This window comes from Salvelinus alpinus, chromosome 16 (assembly GCF_045679555.1).
Source record: "Salvelinus alpinus chromosome 16, SLU_Salpinus.1, whole genome shotgun sequence".
NCBI classification, from domain to species: domain Eukaryota; kingdom Metazoa; phylum Chordata; class Actinopteri; order Salmoniformes; family Salmonidae; genus Salvelinus; species Salvelinus alpinus.
Window position 1 is genome coordinate 36,203,165 of NC_092101.1, and position 19,601 is coordinate 36,222,765.

At 43.1% G+C, this 19,601-nt stretch overlaps 1 protein-coding gene across 2 annotated transcripts in view; it reads left to right on the forward strand.

The window, feature by feature from the left end:
* Positions 1 to 19,601, forward strand: part of gmds (GDP-mannose 4,6-dehydratase) — a 292,984-nt gene that overhangs the window by 76,578 nt on the left and 196,805 nt on the right. For both annotated transcript variants that reach the window (XM_071346069.1, XM_071346070.1), the window contains 2 exons: positions 14,117 to 14,309; positions 17,861 to 17,965. In XM_071346069.1, coding sequence (XP_071202170.1) covers positions 14,117 to 14,309; positions 17,861 to 17,965 — 298 coding nt within the window. The remainder of the gene's footprint in view (positions 1 to 14,116; positions 14,310 to 17,860; positions 17,966 to 19,601) is intronic.

A 19,601-nucleotide genomic window follows, 5' to 3' on the forward strand; every position in this document is an offset into this window, starting at 1 on the left:
CCTATTAGAACGGTGCCTTATAGGACATGTACTACCTATTAGAACGGTGCCTTATAGGACATGTACTAACTATTAGAACGGTGCCTTATAGGACATGTACTACCTATTAGAACGGTGCCTTATAGGACATGTACTAACTATTAGAACGGTGCCTTATAGGACATGTACTAACTATTAGAACGGTGCCTTATAGGACATGTACTAACTATTAGAACGGTGCCTTATAGGACATGTACTAACTATTAGAACGGTGCCTTATAGGACATGTACTAACTATTAGAACGGTGCCTTATAGGACATGTACTAACTATTAGAACGGTGCCTTATAGGACATGTACTAACTATTAGAACGGTGCCTTATAGGACATGTACTAACTATTAGAACGGTGCCTTATAGGACATGTACTACCTATTAGAACGGTGCCTTATAGGACATGTACTACCTATTAGAACGGTGCCTTATAGGACATGTACTACCTATTAGAACGGTGCCTTATAGGACATGTACTACCTATTAGAACGGTGCCTTATAGGACATGTACTACCTATTAGAACGGTGCCTTATAGGACATGTACTACCTATTAGAACGGTGCCTTATAGGACATGTACTACCTATTAGAACGGTGCCTTATAGGACATGTACTACCTATTAGAACGGTGCCTTATAGGACATGTACTACCTATTAGAACGGTGCCTTATAGGACATGTACTACCTATTAGAACGGTGCCTTATAGGACATGTACTACCTATTAGAACGGTGCCTTATAGGACATGTACTACCTATTAGAACGGTGCCTTATAGGACATGTACTACCTATTAGAACGGTGCCTTATAGGACATGTACTACCTATTAGAACGGTGCCTTATAGGACATGTACTACCTATTAGAACGGTGCCTTATAGGACATGTACTACCTATTAGAACGGTGCCTTATAGGACATGTACTACCTATTAGAACGGTGCCTTATAGGACATGTACTACCTATTAGAACGGTGCCTTATAGGACATGTACTACCTATTAGAACGGTGCCTTATAGGACATGTACTAACTATTAGAACGGTGCCTTATAGGACATGTACTACCTATTAGAACGGTGCCTTATAGGACATGTACTACCTATTAGAACGGTGCCTTATAGGACATGTACTACCTATTAGAACGGTGCCTTATAGGACATGTACTACCTATTAGAACGGTGCGTTATAGGACATGTACTAACTATTAGAACGGTGCCTTATAGGACATGTACTAACTATTAGAACGGTGCCTTATAGGACATGTACAGTATTATCTCTTAATGAAGCTAAGATATTACTGATGGGGTTGGGATCATCAAGCCATTTGATGGGCCAAAACATTCATGGCATTCCATGCAAGTCGGAGCGTTGGGATAAGAGTGGGAACAGGAACAGACAGACGCTAGACAGCGAGATTGGCCGCTCACGCATATTGATACCCATCACACAGATCTCTGGCATGAATGAGGGATTGAGACACGAGGAAGGATGGAGAGGAAGAGAGTGAGAGTAGGCCGGGAGGCATCTTTGAGGGGCTTTCCAGACTCTTCTTCTATAAATCCTGTGTCTGACAGCAGATCTCCTAGGTCTCTGTGTACCTGCGCTTGAACACAACACATACCTCTAGTACACATGTCATATCCCCCCACCCTTCCTTCATTCTCCCCTCTCCTCCTTACCCTCCTCTGCTGTCTAACTGTTTGAATTGTGTTTGTTCATCTCCATAGCTGCAGCAACCTGGCTGGCTGGCTGTCACTAGACAGACAGCCAGCTAGCCAGCAGGAGAGAAATTATTGGACGGAAAACAGTGTGGGGATTTTGGGTCTATCTTTGAGCCTTGCACGGTGATCTCTCATGTCTAGCTAGGTGATTAGGAAATCAATGACTTATCACAACTGAAGGAGTCTACACACTGTGGAGAAAGTAGATACGGAGCATAGTGTAGTGTTGCAACGTAGTTTTAGAGAATTTGGCAGTACGTCCAACCGGCCCCACAGACCACGTATACCCACGCCAGCTCAGGACCTCCACATCTGGCCTTTTCACCTGCGGGATCATCTTCGACCAGCAAAGCGTCCCAAGTTGGTGGGCCTATAACCTCCCAGGCCCATCCATGGCTGTGCCCCTGCCTTGTCGGAGAATCCATAGATTAGGGCCAGATGTATTTATTTCTATTGACTGATTTCCTTGTAGGAACTGTAACTCAGTAAAATCGTTGAAAATCTTGGATCTTACGTTAATATTCGGAAAGTATTCAGATCCCTTTACTTTCTCTACATTTTGTTTCGTTTTAGCCTTATTCTAAAAGGGATGAAATATTTTTTTTTACCCCCTCATCAATCTACACACAATACCCCATGATGACATAGCAAAAACATGTTTTTTTGCAAATGGGAAAAAAAGGAAATTACATTGACATGAGTATTCAGACCCTTCACTCAGTACTTTGTTGAAGAACCTTTGGCAGCGATTACAGACTCGAGTCTTCTTGGCGCCGACAGAGATGGCCGTCTCGCTTTGACTCTTTAGGAAATTATACTAATTTTAGTTTTTTTATGTATTATTTCTTACATTGTTAACCCAGAAAATCTTTAGTGTTATTACATGCAGTTGAAGTCGGACATTTATATACATTTAGGTTGGAGTCATTAAAACTCGTTTTTCAACCACTCCACAAATTTCTTGTTAACAAACTATGGTTTTGGCAAGTCAGTTAGGACATCTACTTTGCATGACACAATTCATTTTTCCAACAATTGTTTACAGACAGATTATTTAACTTATAATTCACTGCATCACAATTCCAGTGGGTTAGAAGTTTACATACACTAAGTTGACTGTGCCTTTAAACAGCTTGGAAAATTCCAGAAAATGATGTCATGGCTTTAGAAGCTTCTTATAGGCTTATTGACATCATTTGAGTCAATTGGAGGTGGAACTGTGGATGTATTTCAAGGCCTACCTTCAAACTCAGTGCCTCTTTGCTTGACATCATGGGAAAGTCCAAAGAAATCAGCCAAGACCTCAGAAAATAAATTGTAGACCTCCACAAGTCTGGTTCATCCTTGGGAGCAATTTCCAAACGCCTGAAGGTACCACGTTCATCTGTACAAACAATAGTACACAAGTATAAACATTATGGGACCACGAAGCCACCATACCGCTCAGGAAGGAGACGCATTCTGTGTCCTAGAGATCAGAGGTCGACTGATTAATTGGAATGTTCGATTAATTAGGGCCGATTTCAAGTTTTCATAATAATCGGAAATTGGTATTTTTGGACACCAATTTGGCCGATTTAAAAATAATAATATATAATAATAAAACAATTTTTATTACACCTTAATTTAACTAGGCAAGTCAGTTAAGAACACATTCTTATTTGCAATGACGGCCTAGGAACGGTGGGTTAACTGCCTTGTTCAGTGGCAGAACGACAGATTTTTACCTTGTCAGCTCAGGGATTCAATCTTGCAACCTTACGGTTAACTAGTCCAACGCTCTAACCACCTGATTACATTGCACTCCACGAGGAGCCTGCCTGTTACGCAAATGCAGTAAGAAGCCAAGGTAAGTTGCTAGTTAGCATTAAACTTATCTTATAAAAAACAATCAATCAATCAATCATAATCACTAGTTAACTACACATGGTTGATGCTATTACTAGTTTATCTAGCGTGTCCTGCTTTGCATATAATCTATGCATTCGCGAAAAAGGACTGTCGTTGCTCCAATGTGTACCTAACCATAAACATCAATGCCTTTCTTAAAATCAATACACAAGTATATATTTTTAAACCTGCATATTTAGTTAATATTGCCTGCTAACATGAATTTCTTTGTGTGACTTCTCTTGCAACAGAGTCAGGGTATATGCAGCAGTTTGGGTTCCTAGCTCATTGCAAACTGTGTGAAGTCTATTTCTTCCTAACAAAGACAGCCAACTTCGCCAAACGGGGGATGATTTAACAAAAGCGCATTTGCGAAAAAAAAGCACAATCGTTGCACGACTGTACCTAACCATAAACATCAATGCCTTTCTTAAAATCAATACACAGAAGTATATATTTTTAAACCTGCATATTTAGCTAAAAGAAATCCAGTTTAGCAGGCAATATTAACCAGGTGAAATTGTGTCACTTCTCTTGCGTTCATTGCACACAGAGTCAGGGTATATGCAACAGTTTGGGCCGCCTGGCTCATTGCGAACTAATTTGCCAGAATTTTACCTAATTATGACATAACATTGAAGGTTGTGCAATGTAACAGGAATATTTTGACTTATGGATGCCACCCGTTAGATAAAATACTGAACGGTTCCGTATTTCACCGAAAGACTAACGGTTTTGTTTTCGAGATGATATTTTCCCGATTCGACCATATTAATGACGTAAGGCTCGTATTTCTGTGTGTTATTATGTTATAATTAAGTCTATGATTTGATAGAGCAGTCTGACACCAGCAGGCTCGTAAGCATTCATTCAAACAGCACTTTCGTGCGTTTTACCAGCAGCTCGCCGCTGTTCTTCAAGCATTGAGCTGTTTATGACTTCAAGCCTATCAACTCCCGAGATTAGGCTGGTGTAACCGATGTGAAATGGCTAGCTAGTTAGCGGGGTGCGCGCTAATAGCGTTTCAAACGTCACTCGCTCTGAGACTTGGAGTAGTTGTTCCCCTTGCTCTGCATGGGTAACGCTGCTTTGAGGGTGGCTGTTGTCGATGTGTTCCTGGTTCGAGCCCAGGTAGGAGCGAGGAGAGGGACGGAAGCTATACTGTTACACTGGCAAAACTAAAGTGCCTATAAGAACATCCAATAGTCAAAGGTATATGAAATACAAATCGTATAGAGAGAAATAGTCCTATAATTCCCATAATAACTACAACCTAAAACTTCTTACCTAGGAATATTGAAGACTCATGTTAAAGGAACCACCAGCTTTCATATGTTCTCATGTTCTGCGCAAGGAACTTAAACGTTAGCTTTCTTACATGGCACATATTGCACTTTTACTTTCTTCTCCAACACTTTGTTTTTGTATTATTTAAACTAAATTGAACATGTTTATTTATTTGAGGCTACATTTATTTTATTGATATATTATATTAAGTTAAAATAAGTGTTCATTCAGTATTGTTGTAATTGTCATTATTACAAATAAATTTAAAAAATCGCTATCGGCTTTTTTGGTCCTCCAATAATCGGCATCGGTATCGGCGTTGAAAAATCATAATCGGTCGACCTCTAATGGAGAGGAACTTACTTTGGTGCGAAAAGTGCAAATCAATCCCAGAACAACAGCAAATGACCCTGTGAAGATGCTGGAGGAAACAGGTACACAAGTATCTATATCCACAGTAAAACTAGTCCTATATCGACATAACCTGAAAGGCCGCTCAGCATGGAAGAAGCCACTGCTCCAAAACCGCCATCAAAAAGCCAGACTACGGTTTGCAACTGCACATGGGGATAAAGATCGTACTTTTTGGAGAAATGTCCTCTGGTCTGATGAAACAATAATAGAACTGTTTGGCCATAATGACCATCACTATGTTTGGAGGAAAAAGGGGGATGCTTGCAAGCCGAAGACACCTTCCCAACCGTGAAGCATGGGGGTGGCAGCATCATGTTGTGGGGGTGCTTTGCTGCAGGAGGGACTGGTGCACTTCACAAAATAGATGACATCATGAGGAAGAAAAATTATGTGGAAATATTGAAGCAACATCTCAAGACATCAGTCAGGAAGTTAAAGCTTGGTCGCAAATGGGTCTTCCAAATGGACAATGACCACAAGCATACTTCCAAAGTTGTGGCAAAATGGCTTAAGGACAACAAAGTCAAGCTATTGGAGTGGCCATCACAAAGCCCTGAACTCAATCCCACAGAAAATTTGTGGGCAGAACTGAAAAAGCGTGTGAGAACAAGGAGGCCTACAAACCTGACTCAGTTACTCCAGCTCTGTCAGGAGGAATGGGCCAAAATTCACCCAGCTTATTGTGGGAAGCTTGTGGAAGGCTACCTGAAATGTTTGACCCAAGTTAAACAATTTTAAGGCAATGCTACCAAATACTAATTGAGTGTATGTAAACTTCTGACCCACTGGGAATGTGATGAAAGAAATAAAAGCTGAAATAAATATTTTTCTCTGCTATTATTCTGACATTTCACATTCTTAAAATAAAGTGGTGATCCTAACTGACCTAAGACAGGGAATTCTTACTAGGATTAAATGTCAGGATTTGTGAAAAACTGAGTTTAAATGTATTTGGCTAAGGTGTATGTAAACTTCTGACTTCAACTCTGTGTACATTTTCTTATTCCATCCCTTTAGATGTGTGTGTATTAGGTAGTTATTGGGGAGTTGTTAGATTACTTTTTAGATATTACTGCACTGTCGGAACTAGAAGCACAAGCATTTCGCTACACTCGCATCTGCTAACCATGTGTATGTGACCAATAAAAATGTATTTGATTTGGTATGACATTACAAGCTTGTCACATCTGTATTTGGGGAGTTTCTCCCATTCTTCTCTGCAGATCCTCTCAAGCTCTGTCAGGTTGGATGGGGAGTGTCGCTGCACAGCTATTTTCAGGTCTCTCCAGATATGTTCGATCGGGTTCAAGTCCGGGCTCTAGTTGGGCCACTCAAGGACATTCAGAGACTTGTTCCGAAGCCACTCCTGCATTGTCTTAGCTGTGTGCTTAGGGTTGTTGTCCTGTTGGGAGGTGAACCTTCGCCCCATTCTGAGGTCCTGAGCACTCTGTAGCAGGATTTCATCAAGGATCTCTCTTTGCTCCGTTCATCTTTCCCTCCATCCTGATTAGTCTCCCAGTCCCTGCCACTGAAAAATATTCCCATAGGGATGGTGCCAGGTTTTCTCCAGATGTGACGCTTGGCATTCAAGCCAAAAGGTTCGATCTTGTTTTCATCTGACCAGGTGCTTTTGGTGCCTTTTACTAAGGAGTGGCTTCTGTCAGGCTACTCTAAAATAAAGGCCTTATTGGTGGATTGCTACATTGATGGTTGTCCTTCTGGAAACTCCACAGAGGAGCTCTGTCAGTGTGACCATTGGGTTCTTGGTAACTTCCCTGACCAAGTCCCTTCTCCCCCAATTTCTCAGTTTGGCCAGGCAGACAGCTCTAGGAAGAGTTTTGGTGGTTCCAAACTTCTTCCATTTAAGAATGATGGAGGCCACTGTGTTCTTAGGGACCTTCAAAGCTGCCGAAAATGTTGGGTACCCTTCCCGCATCTGTGCCTCGACACAATCCTGTCTTGGAGCTCTACGGAACAATTTATTTAACCTCATGGCTTGGTTTTTGCTCTGACATGCCCTGTCAACTGTGGGACCTTCTATAGACAGATGTGTGTGCCATTCCAAATCATGTCCAATCAATTGAATTTACCACAGGTGGACTCCAATCAAGTTGTAGAAACATCTCAAGGATGATCCATGGAAACAGGATGCACCTGAGCTCAATTTCGAGTCTCATAGCAAAGGGTCTGAATAATTATGTAAATAAGTTATATCATTTTTTAAAATTTTAAATCATTTTGCAAAAAAAATATCCTGTTTTCGCTTAATCATTATTGGGTATTGTGTGTAAATTGATGAGGAAAATGTTTTATTTAATCAATTTTAGAATAAGGCTGTAATGTAACAAAATGTGGAAAAAGTCAAGGGTTCTAAATACTTTCCGAATGCACTGTAAATGTCACCAGTATCCCACTGCACCTGGCTAGTGGGTAAGGTCTCTCTTGTGTGTGTGTGTGACATTGTTCTATTGACGTGGTAATGCACATACAGACTCACATTTTTGCAGTTATGGCGTTAATGCTTTCTCTTTCTGGTGTTGTGTTTGATGGCAGTGTGTGTCAGTCCGATACCTCTTGTTTTATCCCGGGGAGGGACAGCAGTAGAGATAGGAATGTTTATGCGGAGGCTGTTATTGTTATTCTGAGCCATTTTAAGAACTCATTATTTCCAATGAAAACACAGGGACGATTTACGATGTGACGCAAGTTACAACAAGTCTCTGAATGATGTTAAATGATTGATCCGCCACTCACTCTCTTCTCTCACCCTCTCTCTCTCCTTCCCCCTCTCTCTCTCCTTCCCCCTCTCCCACTGTTTGAGTGTTATTGTGTCTGGTTCTTAGGGAATGGCAAATTGACACATCATAAAGAAAAATAGCGCTCTGTTTTTCTAACAAGTATGTGTACACGGTATGAGTGAGAATTGAAACAAGACAGGACTAGAGAGAGATGCTACCTAAGGACACAGATGTAAAGATATATATATATATATATATATACACATACACACAGTAAAAGGCCTAAATAATTTAGCATAGATGTGTTGTAACAGTGGGCTATATAAGGAGATGTTTAAATTGAAGATGCAATGTATCCTGAAACTTGCAGGGAAGAATAGCCTATTCTGTTCTTCCAGAATATGACCTCAATGTCCTTAAACTCTCATCTTCTTCCCGAGTAGCCTACAACCTCAATGTCTACTCCCAGGTTGTGTTCTAACAGTATGCTATAGGAGGAGATGGGCAATTCCAAGATGCTGTGACTCACTTTTTCACTTTAAAATGGATGCCAAGTAAAAACTATTGATTGCAAAGTTTAACAAACCATGCCCATATATACAGAAGTCTACTTTTAACAATTGTCACTGAACATTTGACTAAAACACAGGTATTCAAGGAACAGTGCAGATGCCAAGTTTGGGAACAGAGTGACAGTAAGATTTCCCTCAGATTATGTGATCACGGGTTCCAAAAACTATTTTTAAATATCAGTTCTGAATTCAAAGAGGTCTGTAGAAAGAATGGGACATCTTGAGTTTGAAAAAAATCTATTTGGGTTCTTGAACTCCTGTAAGGGAACTGGATCAACAGCTGTTAACAGAATGACATCATGGGTCCTAATTATGAAGAATGTCACACTCTTCATAGTGATGTATCCTGAATAGGTACACAAAATTAGAACATTTTTATATCCTCCTTTGCATGTTTGGGTATTATTTTACACACTGGCTATTACTGTAATGAGTTCTGCTCATTAGTCCGGTTGTTCCAGACCGGACTAAATCTGTACCTATTTTTCACAGGTTTGGACAGCACAGTAGAGTACAGCACAGTATGGTAGAGTAGCGCACAGTACAGTAAAGGAAATTGGAGGAGAGTGTAGTTCACTAGAGTACAGTAAAGTATAGTTCAGTAGAGCACCAGTAGAGTATACTATATTACATTATACTGTACTCTACTCATGTGTGCTCTACTGTACTGAACTATTGTACTCTATTTTTCTTTACTGTACTGAACACTACTGTATACTACTGTGCACTACTGTACACTACTGTGCTCTACTGTGCTCTACTGTATACTACTGAACACTACTGTACACTACTGTGCACTACTGTACACTACTGTGCTCTACTGAACACTACTGTATACTACTGAACACTACTGTACACTACTGTGCACTACTGTACACTACTGTGCTCTACTGAACACTACTGTATACTACTGAACACTACTGTGCTCTAGTGTACACTACGGTGCTCTACTGTGCTCTACTGTGCACTACTGTACACGACTGTGCTCTACTGTACTGAACTATTGTACTCTATTTTTCTTTACTGTACTGAACACTACTGTATACTACTGAACACTACTGTACACTACTGTGCTCTACTGAACACTACTGTACACTACTGTGCACTACTGTACACTACTGTGCTCTACTGAACACTACTGTATACTACTGAACACTACTGTGCTCTAGTGTACACTACGGTGCTCTACTGTGCTCTACTGTGCACTACTGTACACGACTGTGCTCTACTGTGCTCTACTGTACACTACTGAACACTACTGTGCTCTACTGTGCTCTATTTCAACTGTGGTTGTGACTACTATGATTTCCCATTGTCATTCTGTTATATTTTTTGGGGTCACTCTTTTTTGGGTCACTCTTACCGATTTGGTAACAGTGACATGTTTTAATCACTTAATAATTCATTAACAAAAATGTTTTGCAAAAAAACACAAATTAATTGGTGTATCTACTTTTACTTGTTACTTTTGTGAACTTTCATTTTCCTCCCTCATGAGGGAGAGAAATTAGAAAATATCTGAAAGATATGGGCTTTTTGGTATCAGAATGACAAGACACTAGGCAGTATTTCTTAAACTTACAGAAGGCTAATCATTTCTGCGAAACAAAATATAAATACTTCAACATTATTGCGTTTCTAATACCTTTTAAGACTTTCTCTAATCAATGTTTTTTAAGACCCATTTTCCATCTGTGTGAACAGATATCAAAGCCTTTACTTTTCCCACATTTTTAAGATTGAAAATGCCTTCATTTCCCCCAAAAATATAGACTCTTAGCTTTCATTTGACACCAAATAAGATATGCTCCTATAAACAAATATGTTGGTGCTCATGGGTCCTTTTACATGGAAATGACAAGATGCACTTTACATTGATGATTTCAATGTATTCTGAAACTCAAGTGTTCTTTCTGAGGATGACAGGGATGTACTGTGTCTTATGTTCTTTCTGAGGATGACAGGGATGTACTGTATCTTATGTTCTTTCTGAGGATGACAGGGATGTACTGTGTCTTATGTTCTTTCTGAGGATGACAGGGATGTACTGTATCTTATGTTCTTTCTGAGGATGACAGGGATGTACTGTGTCTTAGGTTCTTTCTGAGGATGACATGGATGTACTGTGTCTTAGGTTCTTTCTGAGGATGACAGGGATGTACTGTGTCTTAGGTTCTTTCTGAGGATGACAGGGATGTACTGTGTCTTATGTTCTTTCTGAGGATGACAGGGATGTACTGTGTCTTATGTTCTTTCTGAGGATGACAGGTGTGTACTGTGTCTTATGTTCTTTCTGAGGATGACAGGGATGTACTGTGTCTTATGTTCTTTCTGAGGATGACAGGTGTGTACTGTGTCTTATGTTCTTTCTGAGGATGACAGGGATGTACTGTGTCTTATGTTCTTTCTGAGGATGACAGGGATGTACTGTGTCTTAGGTTCTTTCTGAGGATGACAGGGATGTACTGTGTCTTAGGTTCTTTCTGAGGATGACAGGGATGTACTGTGTCTTATGTTCTTTCTGAGGATGACAGGGATGTACTGTGTCTTATGTTCTTTCTGAGGATGACAGGGATGTACTGTGTCTTATGTTCTTTCTGAGGATGACAGGGATGTACTGTGTCTTAGGTTCTTTCTGAGGATGACATGGATGTACTGTGTCTTAGGTTCTTTCTGAGGATGACAGGGATGTACTGTGTCTTAGGTTCTTTCTGAGGATGACAGGGATGTACTGTGTCTTATGTTCTTTCTGAGGATGACAGGGATGTACTGTGTCTTATGTTCTTTCTGAGGATGACAGGTGTGTACTGTGTCTTATGTTCTTTCTGAGGATGACAGGGATGTACTGTGTCTTATGTTCTTTCTGAGGATGACATGGATGTACTGTGTCTTATGTTCTTTCTGAGGATGACAGGGATGTACTGTGTCTTATGTTCTTTCTGAGGATGACAGGGATGTGTTGTGTCTTATGTTCTTTCTGAGTATGACAGGGATGTGAAAGAAATAGTGTAAAATGTGTATACTGTCCTGCTCCCATGCTGGTATACATTTTTCAAAATACTAATTTGCGTTATCAGAGGAGTTCGTTGAATTGAATGTTGATGATGTGGTTGTGATGCTGCTCTCCAACAGGGTTGGGTTCACTTCCTTTTCAATTCAGTCAATTCAGGAAGTAAACTGAGATTCCAATTTCAATATAACCCTGCTCTCCAACATCTGCCAGGTCTCTGGTCGTAGGTCTGAGGACCATAGAGGACCATACAGTGTGTTACCTCCTACCTGTGTGTGTCCATTTTCCAGCTCTACATGGTCTTGTTCTTCTAGATTGTTCATATAGTCTCTGGGCATCAGGGCCTGTATTGGGTTGCTGTTTGTTATATGTGATAGGGAGAAACATAGGACTTTGGAGGTATGTGAAGAGAAAGTATAAAGATATTTCATATTTATGCATCTATCAAGACACAGTCAGTCTGTGCTCTGAAATGTGTATTCCAACCGTCCGTGTTTCCCAGACCCTGGTCGACACGTATCCTGTACATTACTAACCATTTTAACATTTAGCTAAATTTTTTCCCTTTTTTTACCGTCTGAATATTTGCTTTGTGACCGGTGGACCCCCAATGCTGACAGAGCTTGGCTGAGTGCCTGGACCTAGAACAATATCAGCCAAGGGGGGGTTGGTGAGATCGAGGAGCCTGGCCAGACACAAACTCACACACAGGAACGTCTGGCCTCTAAGCCGTCAGCGCTGCGCCCTGCCTTACATAATGACAGAGTGTGGAGGCATTAAGGCAATTTGTTTGATTTAAGTTGTCAAGGCAGGCTGGACCCTGTACCTTTCAGCTGGTTTTGATACCCAGGCTCGTGTGTGTGTTTTCATTCTGCATACCTCCTCTGTGAAATAAAAACCAGAGGAATGGACAGGCTCACACAGAGCGGGGTCTCATCTCGGCTAGGGAGGTAACAGACCGTACGTTCTGTGAGAGGCCAGAGAGAGGGGGGATGGGGAGTGACAGAGGCTAGGGAGGTAACAGACCGTACGTTCTGTGAGAGGCCAGAGAGAGGGGGGATGGGGAGTGACAGAGGCTAGGGAGGTAACAGACCGTACGTTCTGTGAGAGGCCAGAGAGAGGGGGGATGGGGAGTGACAGAGGCTAGGGAGGTAACAGACCGTACGTTCTGTGAGAGGCCAGAGAGGGGGGGGATGGGGAGTGAGAGGCTAGGGCTACACAGAGGAGGGAGGGAGTGTAGGAGGAAGTGTAGGAGGGTAGGAGGCAGAGATCAGAGGAGACAGGGGTGTGAGGAGGAAGTGTAGGAGGAAGAATGAGGAGGGTAGGAGGCAGAGATCAGAGGAGAGAGGGGTGTGAGGAGGAATGAGAATATAAAGGAAGATGAGAGTTTGGAAAGGAGGGAGAGGAAAAGCATAACAGAAAGCAGTAAAGAAGGGTAAGATGAGGGAGGGTAGTGGGTGTCTGTGAGAGCAGGGATTACTGTGGGCGGGGGCGGGTGTTAGCTGCCTAGCTAGTGGCCTTACACTCTCACACCCATGGTTCCGTTTAAGGGTTCATTTAGAGAAAGAGAAACGGCTCCTTTTCCCCCTCCGTCCTCTGCTCGGTTCTGCTTGGTCTAACTGCCTGCTAGTGTAGGGTCTTGTTTCACACATCAGCTGTAGAGAACAGTGGGAGAAAGCACGTATGACTTGGCCGGGTGTGTAGATGAATACACATATTGCTAGTAGTTGGTGTGCGTGCATGCAAACTTGTGTGTGTAGTGGGCAGTGTGTGGAACGTTATTGAAAACGTCAACTAAAAGAGTGAGTGGCATGTCAGGGTTAGTTAGACTGAGCTCTGGGGAACAGAGGAGTTGAATAGAAAGTGATCAAAACCAATGTGTGTGTTCAGCTCTTCATCCCAGAGCTCTGCAGCAGTAGTTGGGAAGCAGTAAACTGTTGACACGTTTCAGCTGTGCAGAACGTGTGTTCACAGTAAACTGCTGACACGTTTCAGCTGTGCAGAACGTGTGTTCACAGTAAACTGCTGACACGTTTCAGCTGTGCAGAACGTGTGTTCACAGTAAACCGCTGACACGTTTCAGCTGTGCAGAACGTGTGTTCACAGTAAACTGCTGACACGTTTCAGCTGTGCAGAACGTGTGTTCACAGTAAACTGCTGACACGTTTCAGCTGAGCAGATTGTGTGTTCACAGTAAACCACTGATGCGTTTCAGCTGTGCAGACGGTGGTCCAACCGCATGGTCCAGGTGTGTCAACCATGACCAGCTTGGCTTTACACGGTTAAACGTGATCTGGTCCTCAAATGGTCTTGTCAGACACTCTCCAGACTACACCCTAAACGTTTTGAACTTCTTGGTCCTTTGAGCTGGATCAGAACAATTGTTGCTAACTAAGGGTTTTCTTTAACAGTAGTATGACTTCCATCTGTATTGATGTGAATATTTTCTCTCCTACTCAGATCTCCTTTGAGCTGGCTGAGTACACAGCTAATGTGGACGGTGTTGGTACCCTGCGTCTGCTGGACGCTATAAAGACGTGTGGTCTGACCAACAGTGTTAAGTTCTACCAGGCCTCTACTAGTGAACTCTATGGGAAGGTCCAGGAGATCCCTCAGAAAGAGACCACACCGTTCTACCCCCGCTCACCTTACGGTAAAACACTCACACACACACACACACATATATATACACATACTCACACACACACACACACATATATATACACATACTCACACACACACACACACATATATATACACATACTCACACACACACACACACATATATATACACATACTCACACACACACACACACACACACACACACACACACACATATATATACACACACACACACATATATATACACATACTCACACGTCTCTACTTGGAGTACATTCAGGCTTATTTTATATGAACACCCTTTGAAGGTTCTATGCCCTGGCACTGCTCTTCAAAAGGTGTGTGTGTGTGTGTGTGTGTACAGAGAGGGCTTCAGAGTTGGTGCTCCCTACACACCTCCCCAGGCTAAACGTCTGAAGACTGAGTGGGTCTCACTTTAACAAAGACACCTTTATGTGCGCACGCACGCACGCACGCACGCACACACGTGTCATTGTGATATCAGGTTTCATGTTCTGTGTTGTCTAAATGTTCTCCTCCCTGACACATTCCCTGCCTGCCTGTCTGGCAACACCTGATCTGACTGTATGGGAGTGAGGGGAGGCAGCATACCATAATAACCAGGACTGGGAGGGGGCATGGCGTAACCATGGTGACCTCCCTTCTCCTGTCCATGTTAGTGTACTGACCCTGTGATTTAATCAACCAGCAGGGCTCCTCCTCCTTCCCCTCCCTCCCTGAGTCTGTGGCATCTCTCTCTTCTCTCTCCTTCCTCCCCTCCCTCCCTGAGTCTGTGGCATCTCTCTCTTCTCTCTCCTTCCTCACCTCCCTCCCTGAGTCTGTGGCATCTCTCTCTCTCTCTCTCTTCTCTCTCCTTCCTCCCCTCCCTCCATGAGTCTGTGGCATCTCTCTCTCTCTCTTCTCTCTCCTTCCTCCCCTCCCTCCATGAGTCTGTGGCATCTCTCTCATCAGAGGAGAGGAGAGAGTGAGAGTGCAAGGTTGGAGAGGGAGGTGGGAAGGAGATGAAAAGAGTGAGGAGAGCAAAGAAAGAAGGATGAAAACTGAGAGGTTATTATTCTTGTGCCTGCTTCTACTCATCATTAGAAAGCAGAAACTATCTGTGGTACAGCACCACTGTACTCTGCTTTCAAATATTATGACTCGACTCTCTCTCTCTTTCTCTCGCTCTCGCTCTCTCTCTCTCTCTCAATTCAATTCGCTCTATTGGCATGACATAACAATGTACATATTGCCAAAGCTTATTTTGGATATTTACAATATTAAAATGAGAATCAAAATTGTCAACGGGACAACAGTAACAACAATAACCAAGGGTCAAAATAACCATACATTCAACAATAACAGTAAGCATACAGTAGAGTACATGTGCAGGTTGATTGGTCTGTCAGACACTGTCCCTCAACTTATGGCAGGCAGCAATGTAGTGCGCTGCCAACCCACAGCTCTCTGCATCCTCCACCAACAGGACGGGTAGCCTATCCTCATCAGAGAGGTCTTTGAAACCTTGAATAAGGGTTTTAAATTTGGGAAAATGACACTCTCTAATTGTTTTATATTTTTTACATTTTGTCAGGAAATGCAGCTCCGTCTCAGGTTCTGCTGTTGTGCAGTGGTTGCACAGCCTTTCCTCTACAGGGAGCCAGGTTTTCCCGTCTACCCTTCTCAATGGCAAGGCTGTGCTCACTGAGCCTGTACTTTGTCTAGGTTTTTCTAAGGTTTTGATCAGTAACCATGGTCAAATATTTAGCCACGGTGTACTGTCAATTTATAGCCAGATAGCACTGCATTTTGCTTTGTGTTTGTGCTTGTGTTTCCCAATAAGCAATGTAGTTTTCCGTTACTTCCGGCGCCGAACAGGATGGCTGCCTCGCTTCGCGTTCCTTGGAAAATATGCAGTATTTTGTTTTTCTATGTGTTATTTCTTACATTGGTACCCCGGGTGATCTTAAGTTTCATTACATACAGCCGGGAGGAACTACTGAATATACGATTAACGTCAACTAACCACCCTTCCTACCAGGAATATGACTTTCCCGAAACGGATCCAGTGTCTTGCCTTCCACCCAATACAATGGACCTGATCCCAGCCGGCGAAGCTACACGACGCCGAAAAAGGGGCAAACGTAGCGGTCTCCTGGTCAGGCTTCGGAGACGAGCACATCGCGCTCCACTCCCTAGCATACTACTCGCCAATGTCCAGTCTCTTGAGAATAAGGTCGATGAAATCCGAGCACGGGTAACATTCGAGAGAGACATCAGGGATTGCAACGTGCTCTGCTTCACGGAAACATGGCTAACTGAAAAGACGCTAACGGAGTCGGTGCAGCCAGCTGGTTTCTTCACGCATCGCGCAGACAGAAACATACATCTTTCTGGTAAGAAGAGGGGCGGGGGGGTATGCCTCATGATTAACGAGACGTGGTGTGACCATCATAACAACACTCAGGAACTAAAGTCATTCTGTTCACCTGATCTAGAACTCCTCACAATCAAATGTAGACCGCATTATCTACCAAGGGAATTCACTTCGGTCATAATCACAGCCGTATATATTCCCCCCCAAGCAGACACATCGATGGCCCTGAACGAACTCTATCTGACTCTCTGTAAACTGGAAACCACACACCCTGAGGCTGCATTCATCGTAGCTGGGGATTTTAACAAGGCTAATCTAAAAACAAAACTCCCTAAATTCTATCAGCACATCGATTGTCCGACCAGGGCTGGCAGAACTCTGGACCATTGTTATACTAACTTCCGCGACGCATATAAGGCCCTCCCCCGCCCTCCTTTCGGAAGCGGCCGCTGCCTACAAACTGACTCAGCTCCAGCCACCTTAAAAATGGGAATTGATGGAAATTATGTAAAAATGTACCACCAGCCACTTTAAACAATGCCACCTAATATAATGTTTACATACCCTACATTACACATCTCTTATGTATATGTATATACTGTACTCTATATCATCTACTGCATCTTGCCATCTTATGTAATACATGGACCACTAGCCACTTTAAACTATGCCACTTTATGTTTACATACCCTACAGTACTCATCTCATAGGTATATACCGTACTCTATACCATCTACTGCACCTTGCCTATGCCGTCTGTACCATCACTCATTCATATATCTTTATGTACATATTCTTTATCCCTTTACACTTGCGTGTATAAGGTAGTAGTTGCGGAATTGTTAGGTTAGATTACTTGTTGTTATTACTGCATTGTCGGAACTAGAAGCACAAGCATTTCGCTACACTCGCATTAACATCTGCTAACCATGTGTATGTGACTAATAAATTTGATTTGATTTGAGTTTTGTTTTGACTGTGTTGTAATTTTAAGTTTATTCTGATTGATTGGATGTTCTGGTCCTGAGGCTTCAGTGTGTTAGTAGAACAGGTTTGTGAACTCAGCCCCAGGACCAGCTGGATGAAGGGACTCTTTTCTTTGCTCAGCTCTTGGCATTGCAGGGCTTGGTAATGATATGAGAGGGTCACTGTTTCCAAAACTGAATTAACTTAACTTAATTTAATCTCTCTCTCTCTCCATCAGGTGCTGCTAAGTTGTATGCTTATTGGATTGTGGTGAACTTCAGGGAGGCCTATAACCTGTTTGCTGTCAACGGGATCCTCTTCAACCACGAGAGCCCCAGAAGAGGTGAGCACTGTAGCACAATGTGCTAACTGCTGCAGTCATGTCTGCTATGGGAGAAGCTCATTCTTACTTTTTTTCAGCCTCTTAAAAAATGTAATAATATGCGTTGAGGCCTGAGAGGTCCTGAGCGCTGGTTTAACCTGATTTACACACCAGTGTGACCTGAAATCAATACCACATGACTGAACACACACACACACACACACACACACACACACACACACACACACACACACACACACACACACACACACACACACACAGAGAAACACACAGACAGAGAAACACACACACACACTCTGCTGTGCCCAGGTCGTCTATTCAGGTGTTTATGATTTATCCCTAATGAAGTCCCCGGCCACGACCCTAGACAAAGGTCAGAGGTCAGCCAGTAAATCCTAATGGTTTAGAAGAGAGACGGTAGAAACGGGAGGCTGTGTGAATGGGTATATAAGCTAGATTTCAGGGACTGGGTAAGAGACTCATATGGCTGAATGGAGAGACAGACAGAGAGATGGTAAGGAAGGGAAATGGATTGAGAGAGACGGACATGAAATCCACCATCACACAACCTGCCCATATCTAGACAAGAACCACACTGTCCCTTACCCCCATCACCCTTTACCCATATTTAGACAACAACCACACTGTCCCTTACCCTCAACACCCTCTACCCTTATTTTGACAACAACCACACTGTCCCTTACCCCATCACCCCCTACCCATATCTAGACAACAACCACACTGTCCCTTACCCCATCACCCCCTACCCATATTTAGACAACAACCACACTGTCCCTTACCCCCATCACCCCCTACCCATATTTAGACAACAACCACACTGTCCCTTACCCCATCACCCCCTACCCATATTTAGACAACAACCACACTGTCCCTTACCCCCATCACCCCCTACCCATATCTAGACAACAACCACACTGTCCCTTACCCCCATCACCCCCTACCCATATCTAGACAACAACCACACTGTCCCTTACCCCCATCACCCCCTACCCATATTTAGACAACAACCACACTGTCCCTTACCCCCATCACCCCCTACCCATATTTAGACAACAACCACACTGTCCCTTACCCCCATCACCCCCTACCCATATTTAGACAACAACCACACTGTCCCTTACCCCCATCACCCCCTACCCATATTTAGACAACAACCACACTGTCCCTTACCCCCATCACCCCCTACCCATATTTAGACAAGAACCACACTGTCCCTTACCCCCATCACCCCCTACCCATATTTAGACAAGAACCACACTGTCCCTTACCCCCATCACCCCCTACCCATATTTAGACAACAACCACACTGTCCCTTACCCCATCACCCCCTACCCATATTTAGACAACAACCACACTGTCCCTTACCCCCATCACCCCCTACCCATATTTAGACAACAACCACACTGTCCCTTACCCCCATCACCCCCTACCCATATTTAGACAAGAACCACACTGTCCCTTACCCCCATCACCACCTACCCATATTTAGACAACAACCACACTGTCCCTTACCCCCATCACCCCCTACCCATATTTAGACAACAACCACACTGTCCCTTACCCCATCACCCCCTACCCATATCTAGACAACAACCACACTGTCCCTGACCCCTTC